This window comes from Amia ocellicauda, chromosome 4 (assembly GCF_036373705.1).
Source record: "Amia ocellicauda isolate fAmiCal2 chromosome 4, fAmiCal2.hap1, whole genome shotgun sequence".
NCBI classification, from domain to species: domain Eukaryota; kingdom Metazoa; phylum Chordata; class Actinopteri; order Amiiformes; family Amiidae; genus Amia; species Amia ocellicauda.
In genome coordinates this window covers 22,849,262-22,873,969 of record NC_089853.1, presented here as the reverse complement: position 1 = coordinate 22,873,969, position 24,708 = coordinate 22,849,262, and the positions used below count along the sequence as shown (strand labels likewise).

The 24,708-nt window shown below is 39.3% G+C and overlaps 1 protein-coding gene, 1 long non-coding RNA gene and 1 pseudogene across 3 annotated transcripts in view; all 3 read right to left on the bottom strand.

The window, feature by feature from the left end:
- Window positions 1–836: 836 nt before the first annotated feature.
- On the bottom strand, window positions 837–6,751 carry LOC136748792 (uncharacterized; annotated as a pseudogene).
- A 2,090-nt stretch (window positions 6,752–8,841) lies between these two features.
- On the bottom strand, window positions 8,842–11,268 carry LOC136748025 (uncharacterized). Its single transcript, XR_010816558.1, has 4 exons — window positions 11,116–11,268; window positions 10,482–10,579; window positions 10,249–10,325; window positions 8,842–9,961 (listed from the first exon to the last, which is right to left on the bottom strand). It is a non-coding gene; the product is annotated as an uncharacterized LOC136748025 (long non-coding RNA).
- Window positions 11,269–12,575: 1,307 nt separating this feature from the next.
- The window catches only part of trpm7 (transient receptor potential cation channel, subfamily M, member 7), a 43,137-nt gene continuing 31,004 nt past the window's right edge, over window positions 12,576–24,708 (bottom strand). Inside the window, exons 20-40 of one of the 2 annotated variants that reach the window (XM_066701437.1) lie at window positions 24,426–24,554; window positions 23,967–24,218; window positions 23,402–23,576; window positions 22,780–22,915; window positions 22,183–22,367; window positions 21,902–22,034; window positions 20,543–21,678; window positions 19,505–19,596; window positions 19,205–19,295; window positions 18,717–18,802; window positions 18,542–18,579; window positions 17,473–17,498; window positions 16,650–16,703; window positions 16,214–16,264; window positions 16,050–16,115; window positions 15,654–15,937; window positions 15,147–15,229; window positions 14,522–14,727; window positions 14,192–14,243; window positions 13,830–13,936; window positions 12,576–13,705 (exon numbers count right to left, since the gene is read on the bottom strand). In XM_066701437.1, coding sequence (XP_066557534.1) covers window positions 13,584–13,705; window positions 13,830–13,936; window positions 14,192–14,243; window positions 14,522–14,727; window positions 15,147–15,229; window positions 15,654–15,937; window positions 16,050–16,115; window positions 16,214–16,264; window positions 16,650–16,703; window positions 17,473–17,498; window positions 18,542–18,579; window positions 18,717–18,802; window positions 19,205–19,295; window positions 19,505–19,596; window positions 20,543–21,678; window positions 21,902–22,034; window positions 22,183–22,367; window positions 22,780–22,915; window positions 23,402–23,576; window positions 23,967–24,218; window positions 24,426–24,554 — 3,504 coding nt within the window. In that variant the 3' untranslated portion in view covers window positions 12,576–13,583. The remainder of the gene's footprint in view (window positions 13,706–13,829; window positions 13,937–14,191; window positions 14,244–14,521; window positions 14,728–15,146; window positions 15,230–15,653; window positions 15,938–16,049; window positions 16,116–16,213; window positions 16,265–16,649; window positions 16,704–17,472; window positions 17,499–18,541; window positions 18,580–18,716; window positions 18,803–19,204; window positions 19,296–19,504; window positions 19,597–20,542; window positions 21,679–21,901; window positions 22,035–22,182; window positions 22,368–22,779; window positions 22,916–23,401; window positions 23,577–23,966; window positions 24,219–24,425; window positions 24,555–24,708) is intronic. The other variant, XM_066701438.1, reaches the window with a different exon arrangement.

Sequence of the window (24,708 nt, the reverse complement as noted above, 5' to 3'; positions counted from 1 at the left end):
CTCTGATGGCTACTTCCAGCAGGATAATGCACCATGTCACAAAGGTCGAATCATTTCAAATTGGTTTCTTGAACATGACAAGGAGTTCACTGTACTAAACTGGCCCCCACAGTCACCAGATCTCAACCCAATAGAGCATCTTTGGGATGTGGTGGAACGGGAGCTTCGTGCCCTGGATGTGCATCCCACAAATCTCCATCAACTGCAAGATGCTATCCTATCAATACGGGCCAACATTTCTAAAGAATGCTTTCAGCACCTTGTTGAATCAGTGCCACGTAGAATTAAGGCAGTTCTGAAGGCGAAAGGGGGTCAAACACAGTATTAGTATGGTGTTCCTAATAATCCTTTAAGTGAGTGTATATAAAAACAAATTCTGACATTTAGACTGTCAGTCAAAAAATACTGGAGGAAGTTTTCTGTCTGTCAGGAACGAGCCATGAGTGTATCTGTTTGGGGGATGTTGACAGTTATTTTCTCTTCTGAAAGGGAAAGTGTGGCCAGGCTCTGTGGGCAGCTCCACCTTGTGACTTCCTGACCTCCTGGGAATGTGTACCCTGGGAGCAGTGGTCAGGAAAGACAGGAGACACAGAGACTCACAGAGAGGCCTTCCTTTACATCACACTACACCTACTGACAGGAAACTGCACTTTGGAAACTATTTTTTTGAAGTAACAAAAATAAATACAAATTAAAAAAACCTGCTCTTTACCAGTATTCACACCAAGAAACACCTAGTTTTTTTTTCTTTTTCTTTTTCTAAATCAGTGTGTGTGTGTGTGTGTGTGTGTGTGTGTATACACTAAACAAACCATTAAAAAAAACATAAACAAGTTCTGAGTCCTTTTATTTTCTTCTGGCGGGGAGTCAGTGTATTTCTTGGGTGCTGTGGAATTTGCAGTCACAGGCCTGGAACGCAGGGCTTCCGGATCTCTTGGCAGCTGTACAGGAGGATGTAGGCACTGGACGACTGGATGAGGTAGTCTGGGATTTCAGAGACCGTCGCATCATCATAGTTGTGCCACCTCTGAGTGAGCGGGTTTCGGCAGCAGGCAGTGTAGTGCCCGGCATTCAGATCCCCGCTGTGGTTCTACATACACACACAAATACCATAATTACAACCTTGTCAGAGCCAGAGATGTATAACAAGCAATATATTCTAACTGCTTTGCGGGATAGATGCTGGTATTATAAAATATAAATATTCCTTTCAGTACTCCTGTTTTGTTTTGACCCATTTGTTACCTACCAATAATACTAAATCAAGTTTTTAGATAGGACTGTACAAATGATTATTCTGTGGCAGTGACTGGTGAAGCTCTCCAGTGGTATTTAGAGGTTTGAAATGATGGAGATTTACAAGCGGCCATTGTAGGACAATCTAATTCACTTACTATTACAGCATACAGCCAGTATGTTTTGTGCTTCGAAGAGGAGGGGGACACATAAGGGGAAAGGTCCAGGTTTTCCATGGAGAAAGACACGTTGGTCTTCAGTTTCTTTTTCTTCTTTCCTTGACATTCAAAACTGCAATAAACAAGCCATCAAGAGTTTTTGTTTTATATGCAGGAGGCATACAGGAAGGAAAAGGACATCAAATCCATTACATATACTGAGATAGAAACCTGCACTCAAATAGATTTCTCATCACAGCATATTTACTAGTCTAATTCCTTCTTGCAGAAATTTGAATATTCCAGATTTGGGAGACGTTCTGCAGGTGAGCAGGATTCTATGCCATATAGGCATACATTCTGAAAATGAATAAATACATTGTTGTTGTTATTTATATATATATATATATATATATTTTACTTCTATGACCACAAGAATGATTACAACCAAGGGAGAGGGATTTGACCATGTGAGATGGATGTGGTAGAATGAGTGTGGCTGATCGTGGAGAGTTCGAGGAGAATGTGACAGACAGTAGAAGGAAATAGATGTTGGATCTGATGCTGTATTGTGAGGCAGAAATGTTTCAGGAAGTTGTCGGATCAATGTGTTTTACTCTTGGAAACGTTAGCAGACTGAATCCAGGGAGAGACATGAAGGTGATTTTTATTTCTAAGCAAGATTGTAAAATTGAATGCATATTTTCCCAGTGTTGTGTTCCAGTATTTGCCAAACAGTGTATGCCATTGTGTAGAAATGCAGTTGCAAGAGACCAAATTAGAAGACCGCAGGAGATGGAAAACATAATTACTGGTTTAGCACTTAACCAATTGTGTGATTTGCCTGTAGGAGAAACGAGAAAGGTCCTGAGCAGTTTCCAGAAAACGAACCTAGACTGGAAGCTTGTGGTTGGGTAAGGGGCAGGGTGTAGAGGCAGGGTCAGCAAGAGACACAGCTGTAGGGACAGAGCTAGAGAGGCAGGGAACGGGTCACCCACCGTTTGAGGTGCAGGATAAGGATTGTGGGGGGGCTGTCCAGGGTGGTGAGGATGGCCGTGTCCTGTTTTATCCCACACTGCGAGCACAGAATCTGATTGCTGCTGGTCAAGGTGTTTTGTTGGAAGAAGAGCGCCAAGCAGTCCTGCATTACAAAGAAAGGAACCATTTTTAGACCTTGACTTTGAGTGAATAACTGACTGAGGTCCACTTCAGCCACTGAAGTAACCTTGAAGTATGAAGGCAAAGACTGAAATTAAAAATTATATAATAACTTAATAGTAGTTCAGTAGCGGATATCATGTATCCTCAATACAGTATATGTATGCATAAGCGACTGCCTCTCACTCGCCACCTTATGGATCCCGGAGCACACAGTCTGTCACCTGCAGGGAGCACTTCTTTGATCCATTGGGGATGGGCAGGGACAGCATGGTGAACACCTGGCTGCTCTGGGTCTGGTGGTCACAGTGCAGGCCCTGTGTGACGTAGCGTAGCTGGCCCTCGAACAGCAGGGTGATGATGGAGGACTCGGGGGTGGCAGATGCCCCTCCGTTCTCCCTCTTCAACAAGAAACTGCTCAGCGATCTCCTCTCTGCTTTCTACACCCAGGACAGGAATGACACACACAGTCTGAGAAAACGCAGGCCACACTGTTCAATAGAACGTAGAGGAACGTGCAAAGGCCTAGATCAAAGGCGAAGAATGTAACATAGCCGGGAGTGTTTTCAGAGTGGTTGTCAGATTGAGCAAGCTCTCGTAACAGAGCACGTTCCGCTCTGAGGGGAATTTGATAGCTTACTATACTGAATCAAGGAGTGGAGCTGGTCCAGTGAATAAGCGCAATGTCTTCTTGCCAAGTGAAGCACATACTGCATACTTACGTTTTTGAGGTCCTCGTGCAGTCCATTGAGGAGGTAGAGAAGCAGCTCCTGTGCATCCTGCTGAGATCTGCTGTCAAACTGCGGGTGGAGATCACTGATCACAGACCTCATCTCCGTAGGGGCCAGCGTCTCCTGGCCCCCAAACCACATCTCTGACAGGAATCTCACCAGAGCACTGGCCAAGGTCCTCTTCTGCCTGGAGTGGGAGAGGTGGTGAGTGGGTTGGGGGTGCATATATTATTACAAAATACATGCACTGACCTTACATGCATGACCAAAATGTCTTGTACAACGGTCAGTGTTTGTTTGTTTGTTTAGTTGTTTTTTGTGAAAATGAATCCGCTTGATGGATATGGTAGCTGTGCTGTCTCCAGGAGAAGAGTCAAGTAACATGGATTCCATACGAAGCAAATAAATATAAGACACTTCCCTGGGTTACATAACACCTGACATGTAAATTCAACCAAACATAAAATGCTCTGATAGGCCCCCATTAAGAAAATTGCAGAGTTCCAAAATGTTTTTGTTAAATACGTAAAGAACAAGCAGTGCAAGTAATGGGTTTACGACTTATGCAAAAACTGACATACGTAGAGAGTTGTGGAAGGGAAACTCTAAGTAAGCCGGTGGAATGTCTGTGTATTTTAATATGTGGTAGAAATGTGAGATCAATATATTTTTCATATTTTCCCTCCTTTTTATATTTGTTTTATAAAATATATGGTGAGATTAATGTCTACAATTTATTTTCAACATATAAAATAAATATATAGATTACAGAAAGATGTAAGGATCCCACATTTCTAACAAATAATATATATTTTCCCGTATGAGATCTACTGACCTGTAGGAGATTTCTTTTGAAGTTTTTACTGTGTTTACTGTGTGTCTCAGTAAAGATTTCAACAGTTCCTGTCCTGGTGGTTATCATGAATCTCTGGGTCACTGTCCAGGGTATTTATGGGGACGAGTTTCTAAGCCCACCCTTCTTTCAGTGTTTAGAACATTTTGATTTACTATTTAAACCATTTTGATTGACCCTGTATTGGATGAAGCAGTTATTGATATTGGATGGATGGATGGATAGATTATGAAATAAAGGGCTGCTTTACAAAGAAAATAGAATCCAGACCAGCTGAGTAAAAACATGTTTACAGAGGTATATCATCACCCAGAACAACAGCACAGGTCGGTGGAATTCCTATTCTGCTCATCCACGTGAGGACTGGGCATGCAGCTGCAGGGTTTTGTAGTGAAATTGACATAGAGCCAGAGCCTGTTTGAAGACTACACGAAACCTGACATTATCGCTCAATTTTCAGGAGCACCTTGAATTCCAGAGACCAAAAGAAGCAGATAGCGCGACATAAACAGCTGAACACCTGTCAGGCTTACTTGCAAATGGCGCTGCGGTTTCTTTCATCCAGGAAGTACTCGAGCAGGGGGGTGGTGTTGGAGAGGCAGTGCAGAACTGCACTCAGGTAGCAGGAGTTCCCAGAGTTGAGGAGGCCGCTGAGCCCTGGGCCTGGCCCCATGCCTGTACCCCCGTTGCACCCTGCCTCCTCTGGTCCCTTCTCAGGAGAGCTTCTGTTGTTCCAAGATTGACCTTCATCACTGTGTAAGAACATGAACGCATGGAGGAATAATATTGGGAAAACATACACACACATGTGTATATATATATATATATATATATATATGCATGATTGTTTTTGTTTAGTTAAAGGTAGACCAATGAAGTTAATTTTACAATATGTTCTGGCATTTAAGTTATACTGCATCGTCTTTTGCAAATATATAAAACCAGGCTTCATGACATTTTTGCTATTTTGCTGTAAGTTACAAATGTAGTCCGATTTCTGGCAGCAAAGTTTTAATTATGAGAAAATGTTTCAGACATTCAGCATTCCAATACAGGTGCACATGGCTCCACTGAATGTTAATTTGCTCTGCTCTTTAACAAACAATAAAATAACACTTAAAAACAAACCTTATGGCAGTTGACTGTTTGTTATGTGGCTCTATGGGTGAACTGGAAAGTGATACTGGTAACAGTGGACTAGACATAAAGTGTTCAATAGCCAGCATAGTCGCCAGAGATGTAGTAAATTCATGCAAGCAGGTTTTGCTGTTAGATTCCTGTAGCTGCAGTACACTGAGTACAAAAGCATTGATACAGCTGAGATGCACTGTGAGCCAGAATCCGGCGAGCACTACTGCGGATGGAGACTGCAGAGTCCTTGTGGAGAGTGGGAAGACAACAGGCCCCATCCAGCCTCCCAGATGGGAGTTCAGCTGTGTGGGCGCATCCTCTGGGGTGTCACAGGCTCTCTGTTGTTGCGAACCAGAGAGAGAGAAGGTTCTCACTGGCGTTTCCTCTCCAGCCCAGAAACACGTGAAATTAAGCTGTATACCATGGTCGGAGAATCGCTTACTCAGCCTCCCCTCCATGCAGGCTGAGCTGTCCAGCTGCACTTGATAGCCCTTGTTATAGTACGGCTTCAGGAGCTGGTGCAGCACCTGCACCACAGTGGGACACTTTGGGTTTTGGAGAAGCCTTGCCGGTGAATACAGGCAGAAGTTACACACATATCCACTCTGCACATCACACAGCAGAGCTATTCTCAGGTCAGGCCTTGCTGGCTGGCCTCCATGGGACAGAGTATACTTTTTTACGCAAAGTTTCTGTCCAGGGAGATATGACACCTGAAAATTCCTAGAGATTTTCCCTTGCAGGCTGTAAAAGGTTTTCCACTGTTCCTCCTCATTTTCCTGTTTTCCGCTTAGATGCTGCAGAATATCCTGGAAGCGACTCCTTGGGAAACGGTCTAGCCATATTTCCACGAAAGCAATGGCGTCATGAACTCGGTTGTCCCGGATGCCTGTGAAAACGCCCCCTCGCAGGGGGACGGCCACAAACGCCAAAAACTCTGCATGCTGCACAGCTCTCCTCTTGTTCTTCCCCTCGCTGATCTCAGGACCCACCTCTGCAGCCTGAGTGTTGACACTTTTGCACAGCACCTGGATCACATTCCTGTCCAGCAGTTGTAAGAACACATCCTTCCCGGATTGACCGCGAGATGCTTTTGTTGGACCGGCTTTAATCTTGAATCCCTCTGGAAATGGTTTCACCCTCCTGGACCGGAACAGGATTTGACTGCACAGGCTGTCCTGCTCAGAGGCCACACTCACCGCTTCAACGAGTGGACATTCCTCTGGCAGCCACTGAACCTCTTTGATAGTAGCAAAACTGGTATCCATAGCCATGACATATTGGTTCCCTGATGACTGCTTTAGTCTGGCCCGTGTTGAATATAATACCCTCACATGGCATGGGCAGAAAACGAAGTGAAGCCGTGCCTAAGCATCCTGGCACTTCAGAAAAGTGTAGCCACCACAATCAGTAACCTTTGACTTTGTAAACAGCAGGTATTTTATCACTTCAGACAGGCCTGTTTAGACATGTCTATAGCCCTCTCCAATCCTGTGGAAGGTGGGGTTATTAACCTAGCTTAATGTCCTTCTGCACACTAGGCAGGTAGCCTATTTGAAAATAAAGACAACCCAGTAATGGCAACCTCCAGCAAACCCCTGTAGGAACACCAAACATAACACAAGTGTCACTATGGGAAAGTAACCTGCTCTTTCACTGCAACTGCAGCCCTACAGCAGCAGAATGAAAGGAGTCTAAATGTAGGATCTGAGCACAGAGGTGTCACTGAACTGCAGGTGTCTCCCAGAACACACACACTGTAGGGAATGCAAACCAAATGGTCTTGAACAAAAAAATAGCACCTATATAGCAGACACTGTGGTAATGTGATAATGATAAGAAAACTCTGCATGTTGAACATAAAGAAGAGTTCACAATGTGGTCTCCCTACTCTTGTTTATTGTGTATTGTGTGTCTCAGTGAGAGATTTGTGAGAGGTGCGGGTGCTTAACATCCAATTATCTCGCAGTCCCCACGCACTGCAGCTGCCAGGGCAGGCCTGTTTGTGAATGAGAGCACCTTGACTACTGTGTCCTGGCAACATAGGCCCTGTTAATCCTGGAACTGAAAAATTATCTGTCAATACTGTCAGACCGGTTTTCTCTGTTGTATTATACAACTTGTGCCACGGATTTAAAAGATAATTCTGCACAAAACAAAACATTAAATAACTGTTCTCAAGGTAAGGGGATCAACTATTTCTGTGGCTTTCAGTGCACACAAAGCAAAATGGGTAACTTCAGCCCTAATCTGTGAGCAGATGTGTAAAATTGTGTACTTATTTATTGCCTGTGACTGTAATGATGGCAAAGGGTGGGAAATATATATATATATATATATATATATACACACCTCAAGACATTCTTCAAAGATCCAATAGAGTAAACATACAGATCAACATGCCATAGGAAGATGGATCACATGACCTAAAGTCCCAGTTGCATCAGTGACATGGGTTCAATACTGAACACATTTCCCAAATGACAGCCCTGCTCATTTACCAATCGAAAGACTTTACTTCAACAAGGCCTGGAAGTCACTGTACTAATGCAAACAAAAGAGAATAAATAATAAACACATTCCTTTGACCTGTACAAAAGCCAAACTCCCAAAAAGTTAGATGTGCCCACAGAATCCAGCTGCTTTAGGTAGAAAAGTAGGGTGAAAAAATGTGTTATAGATGTATTCAGGTCACTATTATATTCAGATAGTGTCAATTGTAATAAGAACTTTACAAATAGGAAAACAATTGTTCTCATTAGTAAAATGCCATATCATGCTATGCACCTTACCTGGAACCCTCCTTGTAAATGCAACACACTGAATATTTGTTGAAACACATTTCACTAACAATTCTCATTTATATCCTCCCAGCAGTTCAAGCTCGGTCCTTTCTATAATCACAGACTGCTTGCAAACCATTGTTGAGAGCTCTGTTGTTCACAGTACAGCACTGACTACACGCTACAGAACTCGCTGTGTTTTACTGAAAAGGCAAATGGCAAAGAGCCATACCCCACATCACACGGACTGATCTGCTGGCCACAGAGCACCCACACGATGTTGGAAAAAACAAAACCTCCCATTCAGACGTCTTCAAATACCTTCAAATCTCCCACACGTAAACCTCACAAAACAAATATTTGTCTGCAGTCTACTTTTCACCACCCAAGACCATTACTATAATTTAGATTGAAAAAATCTCCAGAAGGAGAGGGAGGTAAGCACTGTTCCAGGATTTTACATCTTAATAAAAATATAAAGATGGAATCTGGGTAATTGGAAAGGTGGTGAGTGGCTGTGAAGGGAAATTAAAATGGTTCGATTTCAAAGCATAATTATCGATGCATCAGCTTTCATTTTCATTCTTCTTTAAAATTACCGATTTCGGGTAAGCCGAGGTAAAGACCATTCATTCCATTTTCAATGCTTTTAAATTTAGTGCAATTTACTCCACCTGAAAATTAGATTAATTTGAAATTCAAAAGATGCAACAATAAAAACGTTCATTTTGATTTTACCAGTTATTTCAGCAGTTTTTTTCAGTAATTAAATTCAACATTACAAGAAAGCATTAACAGACAGATTTGTTTAATGCAGATATAAATACACATAAGTATATGTAAATAATATATATGTATACTATTCAAAATGTTAATACATATTCAAAATATTATAAGATTACACAAATAGTATGCAACAGCATTACTCCTGATCTGCCTATTGTACATGAAACAACTGCCATGGGGCAGATCCAATGACAAAAACAAGACAAGCAGTCACATGACATTTTTATATTATTGTTACTTTACACATTAGGTCTACAGAGTATTATTTTGATTCTAATTAAGCAATACAAAAATATTCCCTTATTGTAATAAAAACAAAAAAGCATGTGTTATACATACATATACATATATATGCTTTAAACAAAATCTAACTTTTATACCACTAAGTAAGTGACTGTGCAGATTACATTATTTCAGTCTGTTTTCATCTGAAATATTGTAATCTGCCAAGTAATTTACTTTGTGGTAATATAAGCTCCTGAAATCACAGGGTGAAAAAAGCTAAGGTTGCAATTCCACAGTCACATTTCAACAAGCCTTTTATTTTTCTTAATTCTTTCTGCCCCCCTCCCCATCTCAAGACAGCCAGGGCAGCTACATTACCCGAAGGGCACTACAGGGCTGTGGACTCAGTTCTCAGTGTCCACTTTGTTGCTACACTGGGCAGGTGTGAAACTACAGCTTTGTGCAAATGTGGCTGTGGAAACGTAACACTAGTACTACATGTTGGTGTCACCCTGCTGCCGTCAATGACAAAACAATACCTCCACTCTTCCCTATGCAGTACTATACACAGTAGTACTGCAAGTGCCTTTCATCTCTGTCCAGTAGCTTTATTGAGATTATTATCAGTGACATGATGTATATATAAATATGTATATAATCTCTGGAAACACAGAGAAATAAGTCTTAAGATATAAATCTGTAGAGCACGTTCTTGTTTTATCATGTGTCCACCTCTTGTTTCAGTGAAGACAATCATTAAAAGAACCAGCTCTCCCGTTTACATTTTTAGAGTTATTTCTGCCTTTTAAACCCTTGGCTCTACATGACCACACAGCCTTCCTTCTTTGTCACCTTCTGCATCTTCTCTCCACGGCTGGCCTGCTTCGCAGCTTCGATCACCTGAAAAACAGGAGCCACACACTAAGCTCAGCACCATCATAAGAAAACCCATGCAGCCCGAAATATATATAGTATAATAAATGTTTAATCACAGATGAACTGGGTAATTCTAAGTATCCTTTCACACACGTTCATCTCAGGATTTAATTAAATTTGTTAACAGTGCAAAACCCATAAGTGCCAACTATGATGACTTGCTATTTTGTCATTGTTAAATTCAATCCTGCGCATCAAGGGAATCAGAGTATCTGCCTAGTTTTCACAATACAGCCATTGAGCAAACTTACTTCTTCAGTTACTGGGAAGCCTTTACATTCCAGCTTGGAGAAAACCAGCAGATCATTGATGGTAATCTCAAAACTCCCTGCATGAAAGAAACAATATAAAAAAAAACATCTTCAGTACAGTTATATACAGGTCACTGTAAACCTAAGAGGTATTCATTTAAAGATGAATGGTTTCAATTATTGTTAACATCATAATAATTCCTTATTTGGGAATGTAGAAGGTGCATGCTTACCCCTCCGCCCTACACCTCCAGAGACCTCTGCATCAGGAAGCTGCTTCTTGATGTGAACCACAAGGTCCTGGTAGCGGGAATCGTACCCTCATCCCCCACTGTCAACACACAGACATTTACTTTTTCTTAACTTTCTATTTAGTTCAAAGTAGTGTTGGTTAACATTATAGTTAGGAATACCTAACCTAATACATTTTCATTTTACATTTTTTTTTATCACGGAAAACTGTCCTAAATCTAATCTTTTCATTGTCAACTCATTCCTAGTCTGAAGGATGGTATAGTAGCTTGGTGTTTATCTGCTACGGACACTTTCTAAACACTAAGTAGTAACCGCTACTGTCAAGCGTCACTCAATCCCCATATGATCAGTGACGTCATTAGAAATCTCCCGTGTAGCCTAGTTGACGTTAATGTTCATTTTTTGTGACGCATAAATTACCAAAGTAATACTTTTACAGTTTAGGTGTTTATAAAACTATGCTTGATTAAAAAAAAAATGGTCACCGTTCCCTCTTCATTAAGAGTAAATAAGAAACTTCTGTAGTAGACGCAAACATTTTAAGAGCAATGTTTTTAATAACATAAGACACTAATAAACAGTTAGCGTTAACATTAAATTGTAAAAACTTACCAGTATTCTATGTATACTTTTACCGACATGGCTGCTCTTCTCGTTTCTCAGTAGTCGTGCGATCACAACTGGGAGGACTTGGTTTGAAGCGCTACAGCACAATCTGCGCGGACGCCCCTCCCTGTGACGCTCCGCTCTCCGCACAGGGCGGTGGAACCGGTCCGTCGGCTTTCCGTCGGTATCACGATGACTCGGGCATTTTTAAATGCAATTAGACTGCGTGGGCGCTGACTGAAACATAGCAACAACATGACTGGCTAGAAGTTACTTAAATTAATTAATTAAAACCACTTTTAATACAATTTGCTACACATCGATTTCATGAAAGCCGGTGTTCTGACAAACTGCGCTTCCCATCAGGATGAGCTGCCCGGTGTCTGAAACCAATGGGCTACCGGTTGAAATGAGCTGCCCCGAATGAAAATATGAAGCAGCTCATCCTGTCAGACATAAAGGACCTGTCTGAATGGGCTTCCCTCTGTTTTTCAACACTATTACTGTATTAGAAGCTTTCAAACCCTATGTAGCTCATCCTGTCATCTATGCTTAAATAGCAAATTGGTCACTATGAAATAACACGGTCAAAATCATTTTAAATGTTCATAATTATTACCAACACATTTCTGGGCGTGTTCACTGCGCACGCGTACTTCCGCTAGGCGTCTCATTCTGACAAACTCAGTTTGTCAGAACAGTTGCATGTGAAATTAGCTATGACATATACAGGTTATGTGCTTTATTTTTTATCTATTTTCCATTTTAGTCTCTAAAATTATGTTAGGGAATGTTTTGAAGTAGCATTTCTGCTTAATGTGATAAAAGAATTAAAAGCATAACCGAACAATACATGTTAAGTGAAGGGAGGCTAACAAGTCAGAACCATGGTAAGCACTATTTAAAGGAGAATGTGAAGTCAAGAAAAATGGCACAAAACACTACAAAAATAAGTTTTAATCAGAGAGTGGTAGTGAATCTGTGGAAGAAAAATAATGTTTTGTGTTTTGGCAGCAGTGCTCTGGCTTGGTGGGGATGGCTTCCTCTCAAAAGGTTCAGTCCAACAGGAAGACGCTTTCTAAATGTCTGGCCTGACCACATTCTGCGTGTCAAGATTCCAATTTACAATTAAATGCAGGCTGGGAAATGCTTAATTGTATCATTACTAATTAGTTTTATTTTATTTACCGAAGCAATCATACATGTGCTTCATAATAATTAGTCTTCGCCTGATTATTTTATGCTTTTACCAAACTTTTTAAGCTGAAGACCTGTCCTTCACATTATAAATATATTTGTATTTATTTAAAAGGAAGCATACTAAATGTCTCCCAGGCATGTCATTTCAGTGTGGTTATCCAACGGTCCTACAGTTTTTCATCAAGATAATCTTTACATATAGACAGGTGGAGGGAAACACTGTGTGCAAACTGAACTTTGAATAAGAACACTCTACAAAACAGAGGTACTTCAACATTTTTAATTTTATTAGATTAAATGATATACAAAATGTATACAGTAATATACCCATAATGTTTCACAATTCCCCTTCATAAAATAATCTACAGTTGTATCATCTATTTAGTTCGTGCCAGATAACTATCTATAAGATACACTAGATTAAAATATGCTCTTGTAATACATTTAAAAATGACAATAGTACCTTTGTAACATAAAAAAAACTCTCACCTTTAAACAATTTTTGGTGGACAGAGTTCCTTATTGAGAGTTCCACAGATTTTAGGACTATTAAATTACATACACCGTACTGAAAAGGTTGCATTGCAATCTGCCCATATTATACAAGATTTTCAATCCATATGTATTTATAATGTATGTACCACAAATACCATAATACATAAATTTCTACATGATTTTACAATAAAAAAATGGATTACGTTCTGCATTAGATAAAATTCTTGCAGAGATTGAAACTGAACAGGTTTTCCCTTACAAACCTGCTATAACCAAAAAAAAACAAACACAAAAACAAAAACAATGCACTTAAAATAGCTTTTTCTTTTATACAAGGCAACTTCTCATAATTCATAATAAATATTATACCCCTCTATACAATGAGATTGTACCAGTTGATAGCCACTTTATGCACTATTTAACATATAAACGTATTTAAAAAAAAAAAAAAAAAAAAAAAAAAAAAAAATCCCATTTACACAATTAAAATCATTATGGTTCTTCATAATTGCACTTGCTTACTACTTCTGTGTAGCCAGCAATTTGACTAAAAATGCCATATTTTGTTACACATACTTTCTCTCGTCTACTGTGCAGCTCTAAAGATCGAGCTTAAAAGTTCTACTTTTAGATTAAATCATGCAGTGCATGAAAAAAACAAAAACAAAAAACATACTGCCCACATGCACTTTCCACCCTATGCATTGATATGCACTGCTTATTAACACAAAAGTATAAATGTATTTTCTCCCCCTTCTTTCTTGAACTGGCCATTGCTTTCATAGCATCAGACTAATAGAGTGCTTTTGTTCTTTGGTACCTCTCAAGGGACTCGAAGCGTCAGGTGTGTCATCTTGGGGTAAAGTAACTTTGTCAGGAGTATAATCGTTCCTCTTTAGATCTAATTCCAATAAAATAAACAGACAATATATAATTACTTAACATCTATTAAAACCTAGGATCAGCCATATCTGGCTAATCAGGTCAAATGCAGGGGTGGATACAGACATCTAAAACTCTCATACCTGGAAGTTTGAGTTTTCTGCAGCAGGAATTACAGTGATGTTTAGTACGGAAGTTTCTTATTGCATCATCTCCCAGATTTGCTGGACCAAATATCATGTCATAAGATCTGGAGAAACAATATTTGGTACAGAAGTATTTTAAGTCTCTAGTAAAGACCAAAAAAATAAAATAAAACAAGGATAGGGATCATTAAAATGAGTCTGTCTTCTGTACAGTAACCAATGTCTGCTGAAAAGTACAATAAAAATCACAGATTGTGGAGCTCTTTATTAGGTATCATTTCTAGTGCAGCCTTTCCCAATCTATGGAAATACTACAACAACTACAATCATAGCAATAAAACAAAGAATAAAATGCCTACCCCTTTTCACCACTTTTTATCACTGATGGGTCAGTTAAAATTTCTCCAACACCTAAAGAGAACAATAAAAGTTTTTGAAGCTTTAAGCAAAAACTATTTTCATACACATTTTCAAACAGGAAATTAGATCATAATTCCCTAGAGAGAGAATAAATACATCTGAATTATGTGTTACAATAGGTTTTCTTCATTGATGTTCAGTTAAGGTTTTTAATTTTTTTCAGATGGTCTCTGTGCTTTATTTTCTAATAAAGGAATAAACAATGCAGCGATTCTCATGGTATCCATGTTTGTAGATATGTAAAGAAGCACAGTATAGCAACAACATACCTTGCAAATCCAGTACCAGAAGCTCTCCTCTAGTATACTCATAGGACCAATGGCTGAAGGCGAGCATGGTTTCTTCCAACAGGTTCGTTGGAATGATCTCATCTCCATTGTTGTTGTTGAATTTCCTGAATTCTCCAGTAATGCACTCCTCAATAGCGAACCACTGGCCAGCAGAGTGGCAGTACAATAGGAAGACTTCTAGGAACCTTTAACAAAATAAACACACATGCTGGATGAGTTCTTGTCCATCTCTTGAAAACGTCCCAAAGACAAAGAACTAGAATATTCAAATGATATGGTAATGAGGCATTACTTTTATTCACTCCTGCCACTTAACTGAAAAACAAAAAGATTAAACAAAATACATTTTACATTTGATAATCAACTTACATTGTGCTTATAGCAAGAAAACAACAATTAAAACAAGAGCAACCACTACTAATGTAGAAGCTTGTAATTTTACAGTGGTAACTAGTATCCATTCCCATTGTTATCTTGTCAAAATAAAAAAAGTAGGTTATACTTATTAATAATTGTATGTTAATAACATCCTTCTATTAATTAATGAAACACCTGATCTACAATTTTAAGAGTTACACAAATAAAAATGGGCAAGAACATTTACCTGGGAGAATATGGAATGGTCTTCGGCCTCATTTGGTTAAAAGCAAAGGTGAGTTTCTGGGCTGCCCTTTGCTGCTGAATTTCCTGCATTGCAAAACATTCAATAAGTTAACTTTTACAAAAGGTCACAGCACTGGCCAGTTTAAAAAGAGAATGGTGATCACTTCCAACACAAATCTCTCCAATCCGTTATGCTACAGCTACTATGGCAAGTAAAGAACGCAAACATATTTACAAAAACATAACACAAAATTCAACCAGTACAGGGGTTAAAAGTTAGCATTACATTTTGATGTCAGTGGGCAGTAAGACCATCTTATCACTAAGTATCTCGTGCTACAAATGTTGGGGGGGGAGATTCAATTATGGAAAGTAAATATGCACAAGCAGAACTGTGCTGATTTTATGGGTCTCAGTGATATTCATTTCATAGTGATGGTCTTAGAAGCTTAGGTGGGGAAAGAAAATAAGGAAAGAGAAGATTGTACAAGTTCACACTGGATCTGACCCTGAGACAGAGATGCAGCACAGTGTCTTCCTTGTAGATGCTCTGCCAGGTGTTCACCACGTCGGGCAGGAAGGATTTGACGATGTAGAGGTGCCCCGGTTTGAGGATGTCGTACTCTGACCAGGTGCACAAAACCTTGAGGGCTCTGCGCAGCCCCCCTCCCATCTCCTCTTTGCTGAGGAACTCTATCTTCGCACAGAGCCCACGCTGCGCCCAGGAGGACATGCTGTTGTTGATGGTGTTGGGGGAGCTCTCCTCCAGACGGTACACAGTGACTGGCTCCCCTGTAGGGGCACAGAAGGTGGGGGGGTACAAGCATGTAGGACTGGCACTCCATGGCACTCGGGCAATCAAGACCAGAAGAAAAACATGTTTTAGTATCGTACGATGCCTTACCTCTTGGGGGGACGGGCGTAAAGGGAATGCTCTGGGACAACCGCATCAAATTATTGCGCTCAACAGCTGTCACGGAAAGAAAAGAGTTTCTGTAAGACCCAGTGTCGGTCAAATTCCTATTGTAACGTGTGTATTTGGTTTAATCTAGAACTATTCAGCCTTACCGGAATACTGATAACTTATATCCAATGTTGGTTTGAAGGGTGATCCCATGGCTGAAAAGAAAGTTAAATAAAATATTTTTCTTCTTTTTCTATTTAGCTAAAAAAATAAAAAACCTAAAAGAATGTGAGTCGGTAAGTAATACAATTTAAAATTGTACTGAACAATCCTTTTTATTTATTTTTTAAGTCAAAATACAGTGCTTCTTTGAGAGGAAGCCTTTCTCCTGTACAAATGACCTCAAATGCTTAGCTATTGCAGTATTTAACAAAAACTAAAATTAATATGTGCCCTGAACACCAAAACAATCACAGACACAGTTTTCAGCCACAGGGGGGCACAAGTCACCTTGTAACAATCCTGTGCTAAAAACATCATGTGTTATGGTCCACCACAATACACTAGAACTTAACTTTGACCATTCATTAATTCACTTACAGTCCTTTCTGGCACCGAGGTGTGCATGTCTAGATGAATACAGACTTGCTGCAGCTGGAAATAAGAAAAACAAATGTTCAAATATTTGGATATTCCTTAAATGTTAACAATATGCCACACATATACACACAAAATCATAAAAAATTAAATTTTACAAGATTTAACAATGAAGCCTTTATGCACTTTGTGTCAAAGGCAATGAGAAGCCTGGTGTGGGTAGGCCAGGACTGGATACAGCATAGGCTAGTTTAGAACAGGTTACCTTAGCAAAACTTGAACAGAAGCTCCTGATAACCTTTGGGTGGTTTTTAAAGAATGCTAAGATGTTAAACAGGAAACTCCCATGAACTTCAGACCTGCACACAGCTCATTACATAAACTGAGTTATGGACAGATTCAACTGACTGGACTAAGCCAGCTCATGGTTGGGTAAAAGAAAAACAAATGAAAAGCCAAAAACAGATGAAAACCACACACTTGTTAAATATTCCATAATCAATTAGTCAATTAATTCATTAATTGGTGGATTTCTAAAATTAGAAGCGGAGTACTTTTTTTTTTTTTATACCTCTGAAGATTAAATCAAACTTTCAAAGGACAACCGAGTGGAGCAGACACCACACTTGCACTGGCCACCAGCAAAAAGCGAGAGGCATCCCATCCTATCCTATCCTATCCTATCTTCCTTGAACACCAATATGCTTATTTGTGCGCTTAATGCTTTCTAAGTTAACCACAGTACCACAACAGTGCCCAAAAATATTCTGAATGAGTGTCAGAACTTAAAAACTCTTAAGAAAATCTCTGAAGCTGCAAACCATACCATTTAAGGCTTCATCTCCAGGGGCTCTAGAAGAAATGGAGAGAGAGAATACATATACAACTCAGCAAGACAGAATGGGTTAGATCCCACAAAAACATAATTTACATGATAAATTACTTCAGTAAGTGCCAAATGTTCGCTTTCAATGCTTGTACATCGTGACGTTTCTAGAGACCTAAGATACTGCAATTAAATATAGTTTACATAACAACCAATAGCTGTTCAGCCAGTCCTAATTGATCTAATAAGGGTCCTTCAATATCTGAGAAATTAAATCTTATGTCTCAAAATCATATAATTTGTCAATGAAGGATGACGCACACTTTATACCACATGAAGTTTGACGATACCAGATGAGTATTTTACTCTAACAAAGAATTTTAAATAGGAATTTACTCAGCTTCTACAACAAAAGCAGCACAGTGTTTTGTGCAGAATAACCTCACAACGTTTGCTGAATGGCTGCTTGTGTTCTCTTGCCATGGAAACCCTAATACTGGATTAGCAATGGGCCAGGACTACCTAGTGTAAATTCTTTCATTTAAAACAAATGAATAAATTCTGCTCCAAGACTCCAGACAGTGGAGCGGTGAGCTCAGATCTGATGCCAGCCGAGTGTAGCCAGCTGCATAAAGAGAAACAGCAGCAGAAAATTGATGGGTTTGTGCGCTATCAGAATGAAATAATGGGACACAACAAGCACATGTGGAACTCCTACATATTCTCTCCGATTTGAGATCTTACTAGTATAGGTAGTTCATTTATACATATATAAAATGCACTTCATATATAACAAATTCAGCATAGGTGCAGAATTAAAAAAAAAAAAAAAAAAAAAAACATGCAAAATACAGGGGAGAAATGTAGATGTATTCTTGGGAAAGTAAAACTGAAGTGCTGAGAAATATTCTAGATTTCAAGTCTGTGCGGCCTGCTCATGTGCAAGTGTGCAGTCTACATTTAATGACAGTTATCCAAACATCACAGCTGATCAGATATCCCCCACACTACTTGGTCTACCAAGATACTTTTGCTTGTTGACTTCAGTAAGAATATTGCTTTTACTTACAGACTGCTGGCTTGTGCCGACTTTCCTTGTACCCTATCCTGTACATTACAAAATAAAGAAGGAAAAAAAAATATATATATGTTACAGTCAGACAGCTTTTTGTTTGCCAGACAGATATATAGATATATCCAGTGTGGATGGATTATTAGCGACTGCTGCAGTCTGATGAACCTACCGATAGCAGTACGACCTTGGATTCTTCCTGGTAGAGAATGTCTTCAGCAGACACTCTGCTACGATCTCTGCTGCTCTTGCTTAATGCTGGTCCAATAGCAAAGCAAACAGGTTAAACAACAACAACAGCAGCAGCATTCATTCAGCAGATAGTGCTATTCAAAAGCAGTTTCAAAATACCCACCAACCCACTCCCCAACTCCCTTACCCCTCTCTCCACCATGAGTTTAAGTTTTCTACTCCCTGCCATGTCGTGGTATTGCACAAGGGATAATCTCTTCAAAATATGACCAGGCTTAATGATATCTGACCCCCCTGTACATCTAATCTGTATGAATCTGTCCCATCAGTTGAAGGTTTTTTATGCACCTTTCCACACTGCACTCACATGCATCTCATATTTTTAAGGCAACATTTTGTACTGGGCAGTGATGAGAAAATATGAGGACAAAGTTATTTGGCATGTGATGGCTAATAAACCAGTCTTACTTGATTCAGGGTAGAGAGAGTTGAGATTTCTGTCAAACTCTGTAAATCCTGCATATGAATTGACTGTTCTCATATGGCCCTCAGGGTGACCCTAAGATACAAACAGACAAAAGCCCTGAAAAAAGCACACACACACATGCACACCATCCTCACAACCATTATTAAATTGTCAAGTAACCCGTATTTGTCTATTTAACTTTTTGTTCCATTTCAAAGAGAAAATATACCTACATGGTATGATATTTTACCAAATTAAGTATTAAAATAATAGTAATCAAATAATATTAAAAAAAGACTTACAAATTCTTTCAGTTTGGATGGACTCGTCTCTTTGACTTTGGTAGCTGTATCTTTCGTAACTGATTTTTGAAGTTCTGGGTTATCTTTGTGTCCTTAAAAATAAATATATATGCAGTACTGTTTTTACGGTTGATGAAAAGGTAGAACACATTGTAGAAAAATGTTCATTAAGGTTATCTTTCCATTTTGTTGATATACCCAATTAGTTACTGAACAAAACAGGCATAAAACACACATTGTTAAACAGGCAACAGATAATATATTCCCCAAATAAAATAAGGGGAATTGCCTCACCTTTACATTCTGAAAGAGAAATACAATACACATCCAAAATCAAAATCAAATTTACACTGATCACAAACACCCCCAATATTTTGCCAGTGCATACCTTCGTAACCACAACATGGATGTTAGTGAAATGAATCCTATTGATCAGTCACATTGTAAACAGGAAGTGTTATTGCACATGTTGCAATTAGTCTTTGACAGGACATAACATGAACTCAATCTTCATGTTGTTGCTAAAATACATAGTGCCAAAGAAGTACTAACAAGTTTAGGAGTGTTATTCTGTGGTCCTTGGAAGTTTCCGTCACACTGTATACAAATGCTTAAGTATTGTCTGGTTTAAAATATGATGATTAGGACTAACCTACCTAAACTAACATTGGGTAGCACATGATTGGTACTAATCTGTGTCTATGAAACCAGCCCTGAATTCTATGCAGTTTGAACAATTTTCTCCTAGTTTTGATTCTGCAGCATCAAAAATCAACAGTTATGGTCACATGTACTTTATAAACATTTTGTACAATTCTGTGTTGGTAAGATATTAATAAATCAATTACAGAGCCCACATTAAGATGGTACCATGAGACTGTACGATGGACTAACTGAACACCAGGCAGCAAGGGAAAAATGAAAAATGAAAAACAAACAAGATTGGGTTTTGCACACCACAATTTGTACACCACCAAAAGAATGAAGTCCCCTGCAACCACACACCAAGCTTGAACACCCTGGTTTGTGAGCTCAAACCTCTAAGTTTGGTTTTGCTCCGCAGCTTTTGCAGCAGTCCCTTGGGCCCTTCTGCATTAGCACACTGCCTACGCTTTTCCAGAACTCGCTGTGGGAAGTTTTCCGCAGCTTCTGCGCACTCGGGGCCATGGCTCTCCTCAAAACGCACCGCCAGTGCCAGCTCGCACCCTGGCAAAGGGCGATCTCTGTGGATCTGGTCATCTGGCATCAGGTCCACACAATCAGACACAGATTTGCAAGCTTTGCCTTTCCTATAGCAGCCACTTTCAACGCCAAGTTCATCATCACAAAAAGCCAGATTTACATAGCCCTCTCTCTCATTGCAAGCAGGCATAGATATTGAACATGCAAAGCTGGCAACAGTGGGAGGGTTGGATACAATGACCACAGTTGGATAAATACACTTCACGTCATCGTACTTACCAACGAACGCCCCAAATTCAACACTAGAGCTTTCTGCCAGGGCATCCCGATGCCCATCCACAGAAGGCTCATGGTGGCTATAGCCACTCGGCTGGGACGGTGTGCTAACAAAAAACTTTGCTGTTGGGGAGGAGACATTTGGTAAACTGTTTGGCGAATCAGCACGATTCAGGTTGTCTGGACGGGACAGCTGCCTCTCGGTCAAAGTTGGGCTCCTGAGCCGCAGTTCAGGGGGAGATTTGGCACTTTGGATTAAGGCACTGCCTGAGGAACCAGCCTCTGGAATGTGTGCTGCTTTTCGCTCTGGACTTGGGGTAAGGTCCTGGCCGTACCTCCGGCTGACCAGGTCCTGCCCTCGGTCAGCCTGAGTCCCACTGCCAAACAATGAGTCTGCAATATTTCCTCCACCCTGAGGGAAGGATGAGCCAAAGTATGCACCCATGCTGCGCTTCAGAAGTGCAGAGGATTTCTGCGAACTGATGTCCACTAGGTTTGGTCCAAGGTTTTTTGAAACGCTGAGCTCCCTGGTAATCTCGTTGTGCACCTTGCTGGCTTCAGAGGCCCTCTGAGCAGTGAAAGCTTTCAGAGTGTCCACGGTGAGTGCAGACAGGTCTTGAAGGTGGCCGATCTGTGAGTCCAGGGAATGCAGCGATCGTTTTATGAAGTTCACCCTGTCGGCGACTTCCTTTATCTGTATGGACATGTTTTCAACCCTGGGTAGAAGTGATCAAGGTTTTATTACTATTGTTTTTTTTTTTTTAATTAGGATTAATAATATTGAGTGAATTTGCTTATCTACTGATTTTTCTCAAAATAATGTCATGTAGCTTTTGAGTAAATACAATCATTAATTTAATCCAGATAAATTAACAAATAGAGGACAGTCTTGTAATTAAAAAAAAAAAAAAAAAGCAACAATCTGAACCATGAACATACCGGTCAGAGGTTATCCTAATTCTTTCATCACTTCCAGAGTGAAACTGGTCATCTTTGTCATGAAAGTACATTTCAACACACTGTTCTTCAAAGTCATGAAGTTTCTTTTGGTCATCTTCAGTCAGAAACAGTTCTGAAAGGAGAAAAGTAAAAACCTTCTAAACAAATGTTCACTCATTTCATCTGCAGGAAGAGTGACATAGGCCTTTTTTTAATCCATACAACTACTATAAATACATGTTTTTCTTGCCAACATTAAAAAAAACAACATCAAAACATACTTGGTCCATATGTCCTGCTGTCCTTCTTCCTCTTTCTACAAATGCACGAGAATAATGAGACCAGGTGTGATAAAAAGATCATCGGAGGAGGAAGAACAGGCTTCTCGTGATAGGCCATGATGAAGTGGTAGCGTTGGTATTTCCACACAAGGTTGGAAATGGACTTGACTTGCAAATACACATTGCTATAAAATGAAAACAAAATAATAGTTTTACTAAAATATTGCTGCTACATTTTCTACCACCAAAACAAAGAATTAATAGATGCTCCAATAAGAGTTATACACTTTGATTCCAAAGTTGGTCGAGACCTATCCCAATGGACTTGCAACTGTATGCCAAACGTGCTTCCACCAAGTATTAACAAATGGGGATTTACACTTTTTTCCCCCACAATAAAACATTTTTCACGATTAACAGTGTGGAGTTTGGTGGTGTGTAGATAAGTGGGAAAAAAAAATAATTATGAAAATGCATCAAACTGTGATACACTGACCCAACAAATGTGAAAAAAGTTCAAGGGGTTGTAGACTTTTTATAGGTACTGTATATAGAAAATATTACTCTAGAATTATACATGTATAAAAATGTACTTACTTGAAGAAAGCAATGAGAAGATTGACCATGAGGATATACTGAACAAAGAGGTAGACTGCTTGTAAGAAAGGTGTCAGCCACACTCCAGTACTATTACATAGATCTTTCACATTAGTATCACTATTATTCGCACAGACTAGGGAACAAATACAGAAGTATTAGTTGCATAAACAATAACAGTATACAGTATACAGAACAATGTGACTGGGTGTTTATGATAGACCTGGTTTCCATTTGTCACAAGCATTGAAAATTAAGATTTATAACATATCTAAAATTGTAATAGGTACATTTTCAATTTAAGATATCCAGTGTATGTGCATAAAGTCTGATCCCCTTCACACTTGCAAAGCAAAAAGTAAATAAAAAAAATACTTTTCTGTTAAATTAAATTGGGTTGGGCTGGATCACACATACAATTTCATTATCTATGTATTGGTCTATAGGAGGTATGGAGGTTAACATCAAATTAAATCTAATACCTAATATCTGGAAGCAGATGTTCATGCAAAAAACAGAGATTACTTCAGAACAAAGGACGAGACAAATTTCCTGTATTACTAATATTTAAGGTTTGCAGTTCAAATGTGACTTTATAGCCTGTGTTGTTTGTAGGACTTACCATCAATTTCATAAGCATACACTTCACCATACATCATCCAGTAGGGTTGAAAGACAACGTCTTTCGCTAGCGTCCATGATGGCTCCTCATTAGGGTAGAGGATCGCTTTCCTGGGAACCCCAAAACTCAACAATACCACAGCCATTATCACCACAATGTAAAACATGTTGGCAACCTAAAAACAAAGCAAAACAAACATGACATTTCCATACGTTTAATTGGCCATTCAATCTGTGCATAGGGAAATAATGGGTGTGGTAAAAATATTTGCAAGGGCTAAATTACTTCAGGTGTGAGCATACAAAAAAAAAAATCCAGTCACATGCCATATTTCAGTAGCTGACCATGGCTTTGACATTTGAAAGCAACACAAAAGTGCAATAATACAATTAGTATAAAATACAATAAGCATCTATACTAAATGTAACATTTGAGTATCCGGGTAATGTGTGTGTGTGTGTGGAAATGTACATGTTACACCAATAAGACCGCTCTATTATACTACATAGATTTTACAATTTGATAGTCTGACATTTTTCCCCAATAGTGTGTAAATCAGACTCACCATCTTCCCAATCATCATCACATAAGGTCCAGCTTGTTGATTTACAGCCAAAATATCTAGTAGCTGCACATACCAAAATATTATATTAAGGCAATACACAATTCTTCCAGCAGTTATGACATCACCAGTTCCAAATCTCAGTCCAAATCCAACAAAGAAGGTTGCAATTGCAAGGGCCTCTGAAACGTTAAAATAGTCACTGAACCAGACTTTGATCTTCTGACTTATCTTTCCAGCTTCTGACATAAACATCTATTGGAAAAAAATTGAAATGGCTATATTAGTGCATTAATCAAAAGTTAACATTTGAGCCTAAAATATTCTAATCCATAAAAACAGTTTAAAAGCATAAACAGTGTATAAAACCACTGCAATTCAATATACTTTTCATCACATTTAAGCCAATCAAATAAACTGAACTGCAGAATGTATTATTTGAGTAGGGAGCAAACACAATACCTCTCGGATCTTCTCAATGGCTGATGTAAAAATGTAACAGATGACAATCCATTCTTGTGGTGACGGTCTCATGGGCATTCGTACCAGGACAACGTACGTATAGAGCATCAGAAATCCCAGGTATGCCAGCTAGCACACATAACATGAATGTTATCATAACATATTCTGAGAAGCATGAAGACGGCTCTGTATAAATCCAATCCAATAAACGGCAATGCACTGAAGCCTACATATTAACAGGGAGAATTACTTACTGAAAATGTATGAAAGTGCCAGGGGAACA